We start from the raw sequence: 18,353 nt of genomic DNA on the forward strand, positions 1-18,353 counted from the left end.
AAATGTCCACTGGTTGGAAACAAATCATTAAAACAATTTTATTTACTATTTAGAAATCAAATTTGCTTCATATTTAGTCTGAGTTTAAAGCATTGGGCTGTATGTATCTATGGCCCTGAGAGCGCAATGCATGGCAACTGAAGAAAACACATGCAAATAGACAAAACACAAGCAAATTCAGAAAACATCGTCATCAATTAGACAACACGTGCTGCAAATACTCACAACACAAGTGTTTCCAGGGGACTTTATAAAAAGTGACGAACCTGGCTGGGACACAGTTGTTGTTCACTCATTTGTGACTTTTTAAGTTGAAAGCAATAAACAACAAGTGTGCATGGATGTATTATGGTACATGTAACAAACAACAAAGTCAGGGAGAGAGAGGATGACATGCAGCAAAGAGTTGTGGGTTGGATTTGAACCTGTAGCCACTGAGGTTAGGTCCAGCCACACAGTCTCCTAGGGTCTGACCTAGTCTTGTTTTCATTACTGCTCAATCTCGATCTACTGATCAAATGGCAACCATCTATGATGTCACCCATTCTTCCTCTTCTTTTTATGTTGTTTTATGGTGGTTGGCAGACAACTTTTATGTGCATTACCGCCACCTTCTGAAATTGAGTGTGGATCAGACTGATTCTAATGATTTTCATTATTTTCTTCTACTGAGTCCGGTCTTTTCCAAAAATGAGAATATAGCTCCACCCCACATGAGTTCAATTGCAACAATGTCTAGTTCAAACTTGACATGATCTTTTTCCAATATGTGATTGTGTATCTATCTTTCTTGATGATATTGAGGACAATAAATAATCACATGTTCAACTGTTTCCTGTAAATTGCAATATTTGCACATCCCAGTCCTACAGTTTGCCCTGTAAGTGTACTATTAAGATGAGTACGTCCTAATCTCATCCTAGTGATGATGTCTTCTTCTTTTTTAGGACTGCTCATTTCGCTCATTTCTCCAAGGATATTGGATATCCTTTGGATATTGTAATAACGTCTGCCTTTAGTTTCCATGTACTGTTCTTTACTTAGCCTTACTATAATTAACTGCCATATCTACTAATGATTTTTTTGTTGCATCTTTTGCATTTTTGTCTGCCTGTTTCCCTCCACCCCAATGTGAGCTGGAACCCTAAAAATCTCAACACTAGTTCCTGTTTTCATAATTTTGAAGAATTTTTGACATATTTCTATCACAATATCCTGTCTGGCTTCTGACTACATATTCTCAACACTGGTTAATGCACTACTAGAATCCAAACCTAGTACTACTTAACTTGTTTTGACGTTTTCTACCCAGCTGAGTGTCAAAAGAATAGCCACCAGTACCCCTGTAAATACTGACGTCACCCATTGGTTTGTGAACTGCCGTTTTGAAGCCTCGAGTTTGGCTTGCTGGACATCACCATCTTGGATGCCCACCCACACCTGATACTTGACTGCAACCAGCTGATCCTTCTCCAGAAAGCTGTAGCGTATAAGCTGGGATCGACTGACCCCAGCAAAACCCCCGGACCTCCAGAAACAACCCTGCTGCTGATTCCTCATCAGTCTCCAGCCAGGAGATCCAGTAATGAAACAAGACTAGTTTGACATGGTTTTTATTGTTATATTTTACATCTGCTTTTTCATTTTTTTCTTACTTTTGTAACATTTCTTGACAGTCTGCAATTTCTCTTTCAACAATACATTACAATCAATCTACAGACATTTGTGCTGTGCTCACTCACCTTAATTGTAAAGGCAACTTTGGACTGTACTCACAAGACTACAGCATAAAGCGCACATAAACTACTAAAGTAGGTTAATATCTTTATTATTCTCATGTCTAACATCTCTACCGTAATTTATCACTAAAAATAATGTTGCGCTGGACATTCAGCCTCCTCTTTTTATTTTACAAACTTGTCTTGTGACATTGAAGTTCACCTTTACCTCGGTCCACACCTGTATTTTAGTTTTTGTTACAGTTGATTGTAAATTGTGTACATTATTTAATTAATCCATTTATTTAATTCTTTCATACAACTTTCCAGTGTCCTAAATTGTTGTTAACAGTGAAATAAAGTTATTAATGAAGCTCTTGTTTTAGGTTTGTTGATGTTTTTTTTGTGAAGCGTCTGGTATGAATTTTATCAATAGCAACGAGCAAAGTATGATAATCTTGCTCTTGTAATCTTGCTGGAGGTTTTTCCAGAATCCGTAATTAATTACAAGACTATTTCATCGTGAGCTTAAATCAACAACATAAATAATAGAAATGTTTAATTGTTGCTGCCCCCAGGAGCCACATCCAGTAGGCGGCAGTAACGTACCCACAGGCTAACTCGTCAACCGCCGTTAGCTCAAACTAACGAAGAAGAAGTACAAAGCATAACAAATGAGCGATTACAGGAAGACTTCAGGAAGTCCTTAACATTTTTCGCATTGGTTCTTCGCATTGCTCCTGTCTTCATTAATAATCGCTGTTACTGAAGTCGATGCGTTTGGTGAAAGGTTGCAGTTAGCTCAAGGTTAGCCTCTTAGCTTCAGCCTGGTGGCTAACTGTTCCTCCGGTTGAGAAGGGTCTGTGTCAGAGTATCCATGGTTACGCTGTTTGCGGGCTAGATGTCTGTCAGGCGGGCTCTGGTGGACTGTGCTGTGTTGTCTGTGCAGGATGCCCGAGTGTTTTACCCCTGCTGTAAAGGCTGCCTCTCAAGGGTCGATGTTGAGCAGCGGGACACGACGAGGTAAAAACACAAACGACAAACCTAAAAGACTCTTCTGGCTAAATGAACTTCCCTCTGACTACATACCCTGTAAACACTAGCCATTAGTGAGGTCTCTCTGCCAAGTTCAGAGGAAGCTTTGTGAAGGTTGTCTCTGACTGAATTAAAAACTGAAAATTAATGCCTTTATTGATGCATGTTGCCCTTAAAATGCGGAGCACTGACCTACAGTTCAGACTAACTCTAGATAACACTAGTCTATGTGACTCTCACTCATTTACACATGATACAGCTTTATCTGTCTCCTCTGACCTCCCACCACAGATGCAGATGTTCCAGGTGTGGTTACAGCTGTGTGAGGGACCAGGTCGATTACAGATATCGTCTCTCTCTGAGGGTGTCCCGGGACAGATGGATATTTGGAGTAACAGTATTTGGAACCTGCTTGAACCCATTCTTTGGCATTAATGCAAGCGGATTACAGAGGTGAGGAAATTATCTTTTTATGTAACTCCACATTTTTGCCCCTGTTCAATCTGTGGATTCATTAAGTCATTATTTGTCAAAATCTGTGTCTGCGTGCAGCATTACTGCTGTATTTGGAAGCAGTATATGTTACATGGTTTCCCCCAGGATGTGGTTAAATAGAGATGGTAAGCGTCCCAGATGTTATGATCAGTTTAGTTAGTAAACAGTGGCCTAAACAACTGTGACTCTCATTACATATCTGGCATTTGCTTTGTGAAATAGTTCCTTTGTTCTTTTGAAGGTTCTTGTTTTATTTCAGAAAACTGCACTAGCTTTTTGTGTTGTTACTTGAAGTTTTTAATTCAGCCGAGATCTCCTGTCTCTGCTGTAAGACACTATGGGAAACACTGTGTTGTACATTTGTAACGTTAACTGTATTTTACCAGTGTTTCATGAGGCACATTTGAAAAGCTGAAGTTTTTGCCAGTTAAGTGAAAAGTGGTGTGCATTTTTTTCCGTGTTTGTAATTTTGTAGGTTGGTGGAGAACATGGATGGACCAGTTGGACCATCAACCAGAGCCACACTGTTGATGAAGGCTGTCGAGGACTGTTTCATTGGCAGACATTTCATCTTTGGTATAAAGGTACTACTGCTATTGGGTATTAGATATCTAATTTGCTTATGCAATGCATGTATCAATACTAAAACTGATTTTTACTGTTAGCTTGATGACAGTCTGAAATTGGATAGTGAATTTTTCTTTGGTCTCCAAACATAGTTTTGTATTGTTCTGAAGAGATTTGTGTAACACAGCAGCAAACATTAAGAAATCTTGACGACCTTTTATTTCCTTTTTATATGATCTTTGGTCTCAATAAGGGGTTGAAATGTAATAGGCCATTTGGCAGAGAATTTAGCTCTTTCTAGTCATTTATAGTCTCCAACCAAACTGAAGGCCAGCCACCCCTTTAAATGTGATTTTTTATTTTTTATTTTATTTGATTAAAACTTAATATTTTAGTTTAAAAAACATCTGTAAGTTGTAATAATATAATAATGACATCTATCAATAACCATTAGTTGAACCCTGATTTGTGTTATTTGTGTAACTGTGCCTCACACTAGAACTCCATCAAGAACAGTGTAATAGCTGTTAGATAATTTGTCAGTGTCTGTGACATATTAACTGACATAGATATACTTTTATTTCTGAATAAATTAAAGATGATTTTTGAGTATTTGAAAGGCTGTTTTTCCGCTCTGCCAGTGGTCTAATAATCTGAACTTGCCTCGCCACTGGCTGGACTCTCAGCACATTTGCAGCCAGTTGTGTGCCAGAATTTTCCATTTTCTGCTCTCATCCTTCTTTCTTGGTAAATACTACATAAGTCAATTGGTACTGGTAATGTATACGTGTATTCTCGTCGCACAGGTTAGATGAAAATTTCAGTGCATACAGTGTTCAGTGTTCTGTAAGAAACCACAAACTACCAATAGTGATGCCCCTTTAGCCTGGACAGTGGTAGCAGTACAATTCTGTGAAACAGTGGTGAATCCACAGTATCTTACAATTTGTGGAAAATCAATTAATGAATTTCATCTTAATCTAGGTATTTGTGTATTTAAAACGTGAGTGCACTAGCACTTATTGCTGCGCTAACACTTCTTATCGCACTTAACCATGATTGTTCCCCTTTCTGTAAGTCGCTTTGGATAAAAGCGTCTGCTAAATGACTAAATGTAATGTAATGTAATGAGTGCAGGACTTTTACGTATAAATTAACGTCCATTACATTCAAGCCCTACATTCATGCCAGACGAGTTGACACAATGCTGGCCAAGCCTTTCAGTACAAGGTAAATCTCTTTATTTTGCAGTATACTGGTGTGTGAACCTGGTGTCTGTGTCTATATTCGAATGCTAGTGCACTGGTAGCGATGTGTTTTATGTCAACCAGCAATGCTTGGTTTCCCAGTGCTGAAAAAGGGAGCAACTATAGGGGCAGAGATGAAGTAGGTTACAGTAGGTAGGAGTATGGTAGAACCTACAGAGACAAAAGTTCCACACTGTAGGTTTAAATTGGATAATACTGAGTATTTGAGCTAGGGCTGCAACTAATGAATATTTTAATTATTGGTTAATTTGCTGATGCGTTTCTTGATTCATTGTTTGGTGATGTCTTCAGATGTCTTGTTTAGTCTAACCATCAGTCCAAAACCATAAAGATATTTGGTTTATTATAATAAGACAAGAAGAACCATCAGCAAATTCTTACACTTGAGAAGTGTAAACCAGCAATTTTGGATTAATTGCTAATTCAAATAATTTCCAATTGATTTTCTGTCAGTATACTTATCAACTAATCGTTTCAGCTCTAACTGGGACACCATTTTCAAAATGTGTGTTTTATTAAAAGTCATTTGTTTTATACTGCTTGATCTCAATCATCTCCGGTCTTGTCTGTGTCCTTAAGGTAACCGGAACAGAAAGTGGGCTTTGGTTTGGAGGGCCTGTTGCAAATGGCTCCAGCAGTAGAGACACAGTCCAGTTTATTGCCAGTCAGATGATTCTCCCCAAAGCTGCAGGCTTGACAGGCTGCACTGTGGTCAGTTATTATCAGATCCTTCTTCAGAAAGCTGCAGAGTATGAGCTGGGATCGACTGACCCCAGCAAAACTTCCAGACCTCCAGAAACATCCCTGCTGCTGATTCCTCATCAGTCTCCAGCCTCCAGCTTCAGTAATGACACAATTTCTGCCTCAGGTCTTTTTTCCCTGTCACCACAAAGGTAATTGAATTAAGGAGCCACATCAGTACTGCTTTCTATTCTCTAGTGCGACATCTAGTGGCAGTGATGATCATCTACGTAACTTTTTAGTCTTTTCTTGGTCTTTCCTATATACTGTGAAAACAAGACTAGTTTTACATGGCTTTTATTGTTGTATTTTACACCTGCTATTTCATTTTTTTCTTACTTTTGTCACATTTCTTGACAGTTTTTCTTTTTTTATTCTAGATTACAGCACCAAGACTGCACCCTTACTCCAACCCCTCCATGGCAGCAATCACTGGGACTAGTTACCTCATCAGCAGAGCAGGAGGAAAGCTGTAGTACCCAGGTCAGTGGAGATGAGAACAGCCAACAGACAAACAACAAAACACCGCATCATGTACAGAAAGGCTGTCTGGAGGAGGGAACACTGTCACCTCTTTTGTCTTACAGTAGTCCATCATTTGCCAAATACCCACACACGTCATCTGAGAAAGTTGAAAACACCCCCATCCTGAACACTTGGTTCAGTCCCACCCAGTCTGGCCACAAAAGGGATTTACCACTCAGCTGTGAGGCGAAGGGGTTTTCTACCAGACAACACACCAAAACATTTTTGTCCAGCTCCTTGGTTTGGGAGGATTTGCCTTTCTCTGAGAGTCTTACAGAGTTTCTGTGTGAGGAAAAAGATTTTGACATTGTAAGTGAAACCGAGCCGCATCTATTTGTGCAAAATCAGAAGGAAACAGAAAGAAACAACCTAGAAATCAGATCAGAAGACAGCAACAACTTGTCCCTTGAGTCGAATTCTGTTTGTGAAAGTAACACACAGGTAACAGAGAGCCACTCATGGACGTTACTGGATATCACTAATACACCTGCACTGACCAGTGGAGGTGACAGACATGGTTTATCTGACAAGGTATGCAAGAACTCTGTTGGATGTGTAAACAAGAATCAAGCCAGAAGCATTTGTTTCCATCAGTGTCATCAGGAGGACAAAGAGGCTAGTTCTCTGTCTTTTGAAAACAAAGAAGATGAGCAGCTTGAAGGGGATACCTACGATTGTTCAGCAGACCTGTTCGGTAGCTCACTAGTGGTCGATATGAACACAAAGACGCTCAACACACATGCTGAAACTGTCAGGACGACCACAGCATCTTCCCCACTGCTCTCCAGTCCAGACAGACAGCACCTGAGGAGTGAAAAGACTAATGTCCCAAGTTCAACACCAGACAAACAGAAACGGATAAGCAATAAATGCATTAACAGAGACAGTTTAATTCCGTCAGGCACACAAGACCTTGACTTCATCCCTCCTGCTCAGTCCACACCAATTGTAAAAGGGGCTGTTGTGTCAGGGTCACCTGTCTCCTCATACTGCTCCTCAGCATCTGGTGAATTCAGTTCACAACTAGGCAGTCAAGAGTTGTGTGCTTTTTACCATGATCTGCCTGAATTGGACAGTAAAAAGGCAAAAAAAATCACTCCTTCTCTTTGTAAACTGAACACTGTCAGTGCTAAACAGCTGTCCCAGTGTGGAAGAGAGTCTGCAATGGAAAAAATGGTGTGGAACACAACACCCAGCAGACAAAACCACAAATTTACCCCAAAAAAGAGCTTCTGGAAACCAAGCAAGCATAAAAATTATCCTTTGGATCGGCAGCACCTGAGGGTCCAGAGAGGGGCTCTTAACCTGGGGCCACGAGCAAGGATTAACCACAAATGTGACACAAGTATTTGTGATGTAACTGTGTGTGATTATGAGGACAGTGAAGTAATTGTTCCTCCTACTCCTGCTAAAACACAAGTGAATGTGAAGCTCAGACGAAGAGCACAGACTGATGACAGCAGCAGTAATTTAGGTTCTGCTCAGAAAGTGCAACAGGGAGATGAAGTTAACTGTAAAAGAAATGTGTTGGATCATCATCCACCATCTCCCACGTCATCACAGAGAGGTCTGGCACAAACAGGAAATTGTGACACTGAGATAGTTGAGGAGGGGAGTCTGGATGGATCTAATGGTTACCTCTTTGATGATGAGAACCAGACATGTGATTGTTCTAGAGATCTGTTCTCTAACTCGATGTGAGAGGTTCTCTTGCAGATGGACCAAAGGTTTTTATGCCTCGGTGACATACAGGGCTGAAGGCATTATATTTAAATTTTGTTTGTCCGTCACAAAACACGTTTTTGGCCTCTTGAATGAATAAAATAAGAAAAACAATAAAATCCACAGAATCCATACAGAAAATCCACAATGAAAGACCACCTCGAGGGAATATCTGCACATGTGGCACAAGTATTCACTTGGACTCAAGCATGAACTGATTAGAATTTGGTGGTCAAACGTTAAAGGTAATTATGACACAACTCAACAGAAATGTCTAATAGGATAAAATGATGAAGTGATGTCATTTTATATCCAAATGGCCAATGCTCAGTTTCACTGTGACATTATGATGTCACAGTGAAACTGAGTTGCAGAAACACTTCTGGCCATTATTCACTACTGTAACTCAGGAAGTGTGACCAGATTTCCTGCAACTTGGCTGGTTTGCAGAGACATACAACCATGAGCCAGTAATGCTAGTTTTTAATGTGTTCAGACCAGCAACCCAAGTTGTGATAGACCTACTTTTGTATTGAAAGAGTCGTACTACTGCCACCACTCCCACTTTGGTTGGCGCTCACATTCTGTGCAGAAGGAGCCAAGAATAGAGCACATATATCAAACATTAAAGAGAGGCGACTGTTGAAAAGCAATACAGGGGAAGCCTTAGTTGACCCGGCTTCTGCTATACATACTGTATATCCTAAAACATATTAGATACCTCTTCTGATTTGTGAGTTCAGCTGCCTCATGTACAACCATTGCTAAAAAGTGCATAAAGCTATGCAATTATCATTGACAAACATTTGCAGTAGAATGAGTTATACTAAAGAGTCAGTGGCCAACTTCACCTAAATCTTGTGGAAAGCCTTCCCATAACAGTGAATGCTGTTACAGGAGCAAAGGTGGGGACACTCTTTATTAATGCCCATGGTTTTCAAGTGAGATTTTCAACAATCAATATAGTTTTATGGTATTTGGACCACAGTGTAGGATGTGCCCATGACACCTTAGTAACGTTCTGAGCAGCTGTCTGCTGCAGTACTTTCACTGCTCTACCCTTATAACTGGCATCATTTACTTATAACATTGTCTTTGTTTAGTTGGTTTTATAACTTATGAACTTATGGAAGCTGAAGAGACAATAAAAAGATAATATGTGTATGATTGGGTGGGTATCTGATTAATGCTGCTGCTATACTTAAGGGCCACTGGAATTTAAATATTAAAATTCTGGACATATACTAGTGTCTTAGCATTATAGCCTTTTTGATATTAGATAATACGAAAGAGCATAATATAGAGCACCAACTAGAATCGAATCAGGGGCATATTAATTTCAGTATATAGTACGCATCATATCTTCAAGGCCAAAAAGACACTCTGTCACTCTTGAAAGCTGTCTTGCTGGTCTGCTGCTACTATGTGTGTTTTTGCAGGGGTGCTAATGTAGGGATCAGTGTGTACAGTGCCATGCCAAAGAGCTAAGAATAGCAGCCACTAAATATCATGACTACAATCTTCTGGATATGTGGGTCAAAGAGAGACAGCAAGATGAAGATAATGTTACATGTATAAAAATGGAAATGGTACAAGATGTAAACAGCTGGAGTCTTGTACTGTATGTGTTGCAGAGGCAGGGTCGCTCGGGTCAACTGGGTATGACATGGTGTGTGTGTGTGTGTCTGTTCCTATACGGATGTAACAGCATCTTTTTTTATTTGAAGTGAAATGCATTCCTCAGACCATGGATCTTGGAGTAATCCTGAGGTATGAAATCTGTTTTTCATGATATGTGTCATAACCATTTACTGAGGGATTGGAGCCTTAAAGGCACTTTAAATATTTCAAATCGCTAAAATCTCTTAGGACTTGTTTCTTAGCCATACTAATGTATTAAAATAATCTGGGAACACGAAAGTGATTCATTTGCATTTATTTCTGAAGCTATTCTGAATTATGTCCTTGAAATTAAGGGGTTTCAATACTTTTGGACCATAACAGCATTTCTATGACTGTATGATGGATTTCGATTCCCATCCTCATGACTGGTGATCCCCTGACTTTCCTGCAGCTCCACCACCGGGTTGACATTTGTAGTTCAGAGGGAACTGACTCAACAACTGTTGAATGAACTACTATGCACTTTGCTGCAGGTATTCATAGTTTTTGTGACCTTGCACCATTATCAGATCAAAATTTCAGTTTGTCCAGAACTTTGATTTACTTAAGTATTTTCTTTATAATTAGCACTACATCCTCACAGAGCTGCTAGCATGGTTGCACACTCTTGTTTCTCTCCATCCATCTGTCCAGCTGTGAAAGACACCCATTCCTGAAGTAATATAAAGAAAGCTGTAAAGAAAAGGACAAGATGCAGTCATACTAAATAAGTTATATGCCTTTGTGTGGTGTTATTGCAGTGCTTCTGCTGGCAGAGGGATTATGTTGAATCCACCTTGTGCATGGAAAAAGATCTGTGTTAGAAAGTAGTACAGAACGTAAGCTATTAGAGAGCACTCGAGCTCAACAAGTGTCTGTGGTGGCTGTTTTAGTGTTATGTCACATTGCCAATGCGGTTGTCATGATGTCTGGTGTGTGTGTGTGTGTGTGTGTGTGTGTGTGTGTACATGTGCCGCTAGCAAAAATAACCTTGACTGTCGTTAAATATAACCACAAGTGTCATTTTCATGCACTTTGGATTATAAAGTGCTGTATTATAAAATTTGACATCACATAAGGAGAAATACCTTTTTGTAAATACCCTTTTGAACTACCTTTTTAACTTTAACTGGTTTAGCAACCATTAAAAAATGCTGTATTTCCCGTTCTTGTAAAAAAGATATATGATTTTTTAAAATTAGATTTGACACAACTACTTTTTTTTTTAATTAGCTCTAGGCTTTTAATTGTTTCATGAATACAGTCCCAGACTGTGATGTGTTTCCAAAACTTGCAGCTGTGTGTGTGTGTGTGTGTGTGTGTGTGTGTGTGAGTGACAAGGGAGACCCTCTCTCCTTTGCATGCAACTGGTACAGTACGTGAGCTATGTCACCAAGCACCCAGTGAATGGAAACACTGAAAGCCACTATGTCCTGTATACCTGTGGCATATTGCCTTCTGGCAACAAAATGATAATTCGATAACCTGGTGTATCCGCAGCCATTTTTGTATAAAACATTACAGTTGAGTTTGGATTAGTCAATTAAATTAGTTGAAATTTATTTTTATCTGTTCTCTCAGTGTTTTTGAATGGAGAGCTCACCAGGAAAAACTACAGCTTTTAACTGTTGTTTGCAATGTTTTTTTAAATACATATTTTCAAATGCATAAAAATATTTTTGACATGCATTTTTTTTACATGCTTTTAGTTGGCACTAAAATTAGCTTTGCAATAAGTTATTATTAACTTACAAGACTCATGGTTCACTATGTGATAGTGTGCGTTGCAGTAGTATTTCCATTGCACAGTTGCCAGGGAAAATGTACTACTGCCCTGTGGACTGTCAGAGGGGTGGCTGTAACATTAGACTGCTGTGGAGATGAAAAAGCATGACAAGCACATGGTACAAAAGGGTGGAGAAATGGCTTAGTATGGAGTTGTCAACAAAGCGTCAGCTGGGGGGCGGCTCATACTCTTGAAACTGGAGAAGCTTCCCTGTGTAGAATTAAAGCAAATAGAAAAATTTCCAGGTACATCACATATTTCTTCTTCAGCACATCCACAATTCCATGTATGTAACTGTAACAATTCAGTGGAAATACTAAAATTGAAATATTAAGCCAATTAATGTTTAACAAATCCACTTTGACATATAGTATGTACTGCACTGACAACCTTGGGTTCAGGATTTCCCTATTAAACTCCACAATTTAATTCACTGCAAACGTTTTTGAGCAAGACGCAGCATCTTTGCCAGTTCATTTTGTAACAAATCACGATAATGATCTCTGACCCCCCTGCAGGAAAAAAGGAAGTGACCTTAGAAAATTCAGTTGTTCTTCTGTGTATTAATGACAGATCCTATCCTGTGCTAATTTTTTCATAATGACAAATTTACTGCATGTGTAATTGAAAAAATTACTTCCCTGATACCATTTTCTTATGATGTGAATAGAAATAGTGGATCTATTTGCTACACATCTGTCCTCTCGTGTTGGTTCTCTGTGGGCTGGTCTCAGTCCCCCTCCATAACAGGCCATGGAGATTCTGACGTTAGATGCCAGTGCTCCTTATAAGCACCTGTCCTTTTGCATCATGGCATACTCCCAGCATGAAAAGCGTGTGATTGTTTTCCGTATGAGACAGTGTGCGTAGATAGTAGACTGGGACTATATAGACCCCATGGAGGTTCTCTTTTCCTTTCAACTGCCATCAAGCCCTGGTAAGGCTCTGCTCACAGGGATCTTCACACTGCACGTCAGCGTTTAGTGCGGGTTTATTGTGCCTCTCCCAGTATAACATGGAGGTAAGGAATATTTCTTTCTTTTACAATTTCAAGCAATCTACTGCATAAAGATAGTAAACACTACTATGACTTCACTAATTTTCACTGTTTGCTCATTACTGTGGTCATGGCTTTTTATTTTTGTTCTTTATACTAGCTAACTGGAAACATGTATTGACAGTTAAGCATATTGAAAGTATTCATTTATCATCTTGTTGAATGTTTCTCATTATTCAAAGGTTCCATATTGTAGAAAGTACGATGTCTTTTGATTATAAAGCAGGTTTAGGTGCTACATCAATACTGTGAAAGTATCAATGCCCAATCCTTGCAGAAACTGTGCCTTAAGACCTGAGAACATGTTAACAATGCAGTTTGTTCACTGGTGCACTGTTAGCACCTGCTTATTAATGTTTCTCTCATTGTCAGCTCAAGACCAAACATAGACAAGCTACCACTAGCTGAACACCAGGATTCTCATATCAGACATTACAGTTAAGGTTGGGGTTACAGCTGAAATTCAGTGTTCGTTTCAATTCTATTAATACATTTGATCAAAATAATTGTTTTTGTAGCAGTATAAAATGAAAATTAAGCAATAACTCATCGTTATAAAAATAACATATTGTTTTAAAACCAAAGATTCACAACATCTATTGTCAGCTAGTTACATCCTTTCTATCTGCTTTCTGCTATCTTTAAATATCCAGTGATTGTCGGAGAACACAGAAATGCGTATCTATCATGTCATTGTGTGAGCTTTTGCTCAAGGTACTTGGTTCCTAGGTTTTGGTACTTAAAACTACAAACATATGTTCTCATGTTAACTGTTTGTAGCATAAGAGAGATGACTTCTTGTGTTTAATCTTGTTACCTAAGCAGAAATAAATCCGACTGACTTAGCTCTGTACTCTCCAGGCATCAACCTGTGCCCAGGTTGTTAGTAACCACAAAACGTCACTGTTGTCGAGTCTGAACCTCCAAAGAGAACGAGCTCAGTTCTGTGACTGTGTGGTCAGACAGAGACAGAGCCCAGGTCAACTCTACCCTGCACACAGGTGAGCAACATAAACTGGTTTTATTACTGCAAACAATCACATCCACAGGTACATTTTGGAGAATCAGAAGATTAGATAGTCTTGTTTTTTTGTTGGTCGTTGTTTGTTGTATATGATGTTCATGATTTTATGCAGCATCTCACCTACAGTAGCTCTTTGCTCCTGCAGGTGCGTCCTGGCAGCTTCCAGTCCAGTGCTGGCATCTATCTTGTCTTCTACTGGGGCCCTAGTGGAACTGCAGGCACCATGTCTGTCTGGCTCTGTGCTGGGACTTATTTTGGACTACATTTATACAGGGACTTTGCCATATCTTCGGAGCCAGCAAAATTATTACAGTCTGCTTGGTGCTGCCTACCACCTACAGATGGATGAACTGCAGGAGATTCTCAGGACTTGGCAACAGACTGAGATGAATGATGCAGATAAAACAAATGCTTCCACTGGAGCTGAGAATCAGCCCTGTAGAGATCTTACTCATACCCATGATAAAACTGCAAACTCCTATAGTAAGTATCAGCCTTCAACATGCAGTAATGACACGTTTCGAAGACAAGAAGAAACAAACACTGTGCAAAGTACTGCACTACGTTTCCTGGAGAGAGAGGATCATCAATATTCAGCCAATGTAGAAACATCTGATGACGCACAGATGCAACTAGCCAGTAGAGATTCCTGTATTAAAGGCAGAGAAACAGATACATGTGGAGCGAGCAATATAAATGGTCAAATCCGGTATAGTAGAAAAGATGTTAGCATTTTAAGTGATGTCAGCACATGTTATAGTGTATCTGAGCACTGCACTGAAAGTAATGAAAATACAGGTAACTGGAGACAAGTAAGTTCTCTGCCGCCTCAGGATTTGATTGAAAATATCCCTTGCACCACTGAAGTGTCTAAAGTTGACAAAGAGGTGCAAAGGGATCCGTTTCATTCAGCTGGCACTGTAATACCTGAGACTTGGCAGAAGAAAACAGAACTAATGAGGACAGTTGAGGACAGGAAAAACTCCTGCTCATCCTCTCCCTCATCACCACATCCGTGCTGTGGGACAGTACCTGTCATCCGTCACAGCAGCAGAGCAGCTATGCCTCAGCTGGCAGAGGTTTCTACAGTGCCTCCCTACCACCCAGTTTCCCAGCTCTCGGTCAACTCCATCAGGGTTCCTGCCTCACGATCACCAAGCACAGACAATGACGGCATTGTTCAAGGTATTAATACTAAACACAAAAATCATGATGAGGCTCACAATCAGGATTACAAAAACAAAGAACACACTGGAGCACAGAGCTGGTTTTGCCAGAATAGTTTAGATCAATGTGCAATACAGGATTCATGTTACAAATCCAGTAAAGGTCAATCTGGCTTGCTAGAACAGGATTACAACGGCAGCAGTGCAGGTTATTTTATGAAACAGAATGATGAACATATGGACAACAGATTATCCCACATTACGGATCATAATGAACCACATGCCCATTGTGATTTATTTCAGAATAAGAATCACCCAAAAAATCTTAGAAATGATTCAGTCCCACAAAATAAGGTTTGCAGTAATTTCATCAGGGGATTTAAGAATAAAGCTGAGCTAAGTTTTGATGATTTGCCTTCCAAACGCAAGTCACTGGATTGGTCTGATGATTGCCACGATGTGTTAATGTCAACTGTAGCAGAGGAGCTCTCAGAAGATCCAAGAACTGTAGTTCCACTTCCTGTGGAGGACTCAGACACAGGAAGTGACTCTCACTGTGAAGACTTTTGTCCCAAGGGAAATACCAAAGACGAACACAGTTACTCTTACAGGCCTCCTGCTGAAATCAATAGACAGGACCTCCACTGGAACCTCTATGGACCTAAGACAGATTGGTACCAAAAATTGCACAGAGCTGAGACAAACACACAAGATGCTGTCTCTAGCCAGTATGAACATGACTCAGACAAAAGAGACACAGCTATGGAAGACGAAAGACATAGTGCTGGTGTTTGTCTACCCGTCTCCACCACACCAGAATCAAGTTTGGATAACGTCACTGGCAGTCTCCTTGCCTTTGAACAACGCACATCTCTGGAACTCGAAAAGATCTCAGACACTGAAATCACAGATCCACAATTAACTTTTACAATGCCTGTGGACAGCAACATGTCTGACTCACTGTTTAGTGTTGCGGGGCAGTCATACCATGGACATCTTCATTATCACTGCCTACCTCAGGAGGACACACAATTCTTGCACGAAGACAGAGTCCACAAATGCTCTCACCCCAGCCACCCTGATTATTCAGACCAGTCCAGCGCTGAGGAAGAGACAGAGACCTTTTCCAATCCAGGTCACAGTTCTCTGACGCAGCACTTTGCTACAACGATGACAGACCAGGTTCTACTACTGGACATCAGCACCAAACCTGCTGAGTTGCTTGTGTCATACAAACAGAGATCTGGAGGAGAGGAGGAGAAAAGAGTTACATTGTGCAAAAATGACACCTTAGGGACCGGAGTCAGGAATAATAACAAAGAGCAGAGGAATGATGCAACAGCAGGAGCTGACAAGAGAAAAAAAAGACCTAGATCAAAATTTGGGGCTGAGAGTTTTGATGAAGGTGACAATAAATCTTGGGCTGCAGAGACAAATGTTGGAGAGAGAAAATCTGTTGGAAAAGACCGAAGCAGGCCAGGAGCTAACATAATACATAAAGTGGTTGTGGAGGGGGGTTTCAACCCTAAAGACGGTGAGAACCAGAGCAGTGCACTGACAGTCTGTTCACCCCCTAGTGTGCCAGGCACTGTACAAGTGTCCAGGACATCTACCTTGTCTGGCTGCATAGCTCCTACCCTTTCAGCCAGCAAGCCAACAAATATATCAGCTCATCTGTCAACTCCTCTTCACCAACCTTTCCAGTGTTCTCTTTGTGACCGTTCCTTCAGCCAGCGAGGCTCTCTGAATAGACATGTGCGGAGCCACCTTGGCGTACGGCCCTTCCCCTGCCCCTGCTGCCCTATGACCTTTTCACGCCAGTACCGTGTCACAGAGCACATGCGTGTTCACCAGCGGTGTACCTTGGGGAATGACTACCACAAGCCCCCTACTTCTTCAATTTGAGACAATGCGGAGATGTCACAAAAGTGAAATGTATTTTCCTGTCTTTGTAGGACAGTATTATTCAAATGTTTTCGTTTGTTTTCAGTAGTTTAGGATTATAATAATTTTCTTCCATATTTTGCAAATACATGCAAGACAGAAGAGAATTAGGGCATTTTAAAAAACTAAGTTCTGTGATTCATTTCAGAATTCGTGGGTGACTACACCCTCTGGAGGCCAACAACAGGAGTTAATCCTGTTAATGCTGTAGTGCAATAAAAATAAGGAGAAAAAGAGAAAAGATGCAAAAGAATAAAAAAGTAAACAAATAAATTTCTCAAAGCTGCTATAATCAATAATTTTGTTAACAACTGAACACAACTACTTTTTTTTATGAAGTGAATGGGGTCACTCATATCTGTGACCCCACAGAAGATTATCACCTGGTTCTTTGAGCAGATCTTTGTCTTTCAGCACATTGTTTAGGTTTTACAGTCCAAAACTTCACTGTTTTGGTTTACTCTCACCTTTGTTTTCAGAGGAAAAGCCCTAAAAAAGAGCTGTTTGCTGCCTGCCTTACCCCAAACAGCGAAGTCAGTGACTAGATCATGAACGTAGTGAAGCATTTAGCAGCTAAAGCTAAAAGCTAAAAGCTAAATTTCCCATGGGAGTTAGTGGAGACCAAATAAATGTTTTAAGTAGTTCTAATCACTATTTTTATAAGAACAATGTATCAGATGATCATGAAAACAATGTGACAATACTGTAATTAACCTACAGAGAGTTGTCACCTCAATCTGCAGCTCCCCTTGGCTTTTCACAGTTCTGTGGTTTCAGCTCTTCTTTAGCTGTCCAGCCCACAACTACTGTTTTGGTTTACTCTCACTTCTCTCTTAACTCAAAAAAGCCCATTATAGCAATAGTAGTTGCTCGGCTCCAAAAACACAATTAGAAATAGCTGTTGAACATAGTGGATCATTTAACAGCTAAAGAGCCAGAGACTTACCTCAGGAGTTGGTAGAGACCAAAAACAGAGCCAAAAGAGAGTGAATATCGAGCCTACATTCAGCAGGTGGCCAGAAACAGGACTCCAAATGAATGAGAATGTTTCTCTGTGTCTGCTAGATGTGTAAATAGGCGATTGTTTGCTACCAAAAAAAAAACTGTTTTTGTTTGTTTAGTTTTTTGTTGTTGTTGTTTTCAAAAGTGTATTTCTGAGAGCTTATTCTTCTCACAGATAAATAAATAATAAAATAATAAAATAATAATAATAAATTATGACCACTATATGTACCTACATATACTCTCATTTTAAACAATGTAGTATCTTACTACTTTAGCATGTTAAGACAACATTGGTAGCGAATTCTTAGACAGATTTGCATTCTGACTCCATTCCATTCAGTACTATAGAGTACCTGTAATCACTAGGAACTCCAATATAATTTACCACAAGAACAGTCTAGAGACTGTATTTTCACTGTCAGCTGACAATTGCAAATCCGTAACATAAATTACGTATGAAATTACTAACTCCTGTATTGCTTGAGTTTACACAGTACATCTTCCAGAACAGCTGCCATTCACATGTCACATGTGACTCCTGTTCCCTATTTAGACTGTGCAGGATGTCAAACTGTGGTAATAAAGTGCCTTTAATGGAAAATAATAATATAAAATTAATATAAAATTATATATGAAAT

The 18,353-nt window shown here is 39.8% G+C and overlaps 2 protein-coding genes across 3 annotated transcripts; both read left to right on the plus strand.

Annotated features, from left to right (window-relative positions):
* The first annotated feature begins 966 nt into the window (after positions 1-966).
* ddias (DNA damage-induced apoptosis suppressor) lies at positions 967-9,991 on the plus strand. Of its 2 annotated transcripts, XM_071490152.1 has the most exons (6): positions 967-2,741; positions 3,045-3,206; positions 3,724-3,832; positions 5,663-5,976; positions 6,205-6,307; positions 6,412-6,546. In XM_071490152.1, exons 1-6 carry the CDS (start codon positions 2,620-2,622, stop codon positions 6,412-6,414), a joined length of 813 nt encoding a protein of 270 aa, XP_071346253.1. In that variant the 5' UTR covers positions 967-2,619; the 3' UTR covers positions 6,415-6,546. The 2 variants fall into 2 exon arrangements, with proteins under 2 accessions (XP_071346253.1, XP_071346252.1); XM_071490151.1 differs by having other exon boundaries at positions 969-2,741; positions 6,205-9,991.
* Positions 9,992-12,351: 2,360 nt separating this feature from the next.
* On the plus strand, positions 12,352-18,312 carry LOC139628466 (uncharacterized). Its single transcript, XM_071490150.1, has 3 exons — positions 12,352-12,540; positions 13,438-13,577; positions 13,746-18,312. The coding sequence occupies exons 1-3, from the start codon at positions 12,535-12,537 to the stop codon at positions 16,669-16,671; spliced, it is 3,072 nt and encodes a 1,023-aa protein (XP_071346251.1). The 5' UTR covers positions 12,352-12,534; the 3' UTR covers positions 16,672-18,312.
* The last annotated feature ends 41 nt before the right edge of the window (positions 18,313-18,353 follow it).

This window comes from Trachinotus anak, unplaced genomic scaffold (assembly GCF_046630095.1).
Source record: "Trachinotus anak isolate AG129_WGS33_773 ecotype Australia unplaced genomic scaffold, CSIRO_AGI_Tana_v1 ptg000011l, whole genome shotgun sequence".
NCBI classification, from domain to species: Eukaryota; Metazoa; Chordata; class Actinopteri; order Carangiformes; family Carangidae; genus Trachinotus; species Trachinotus anak.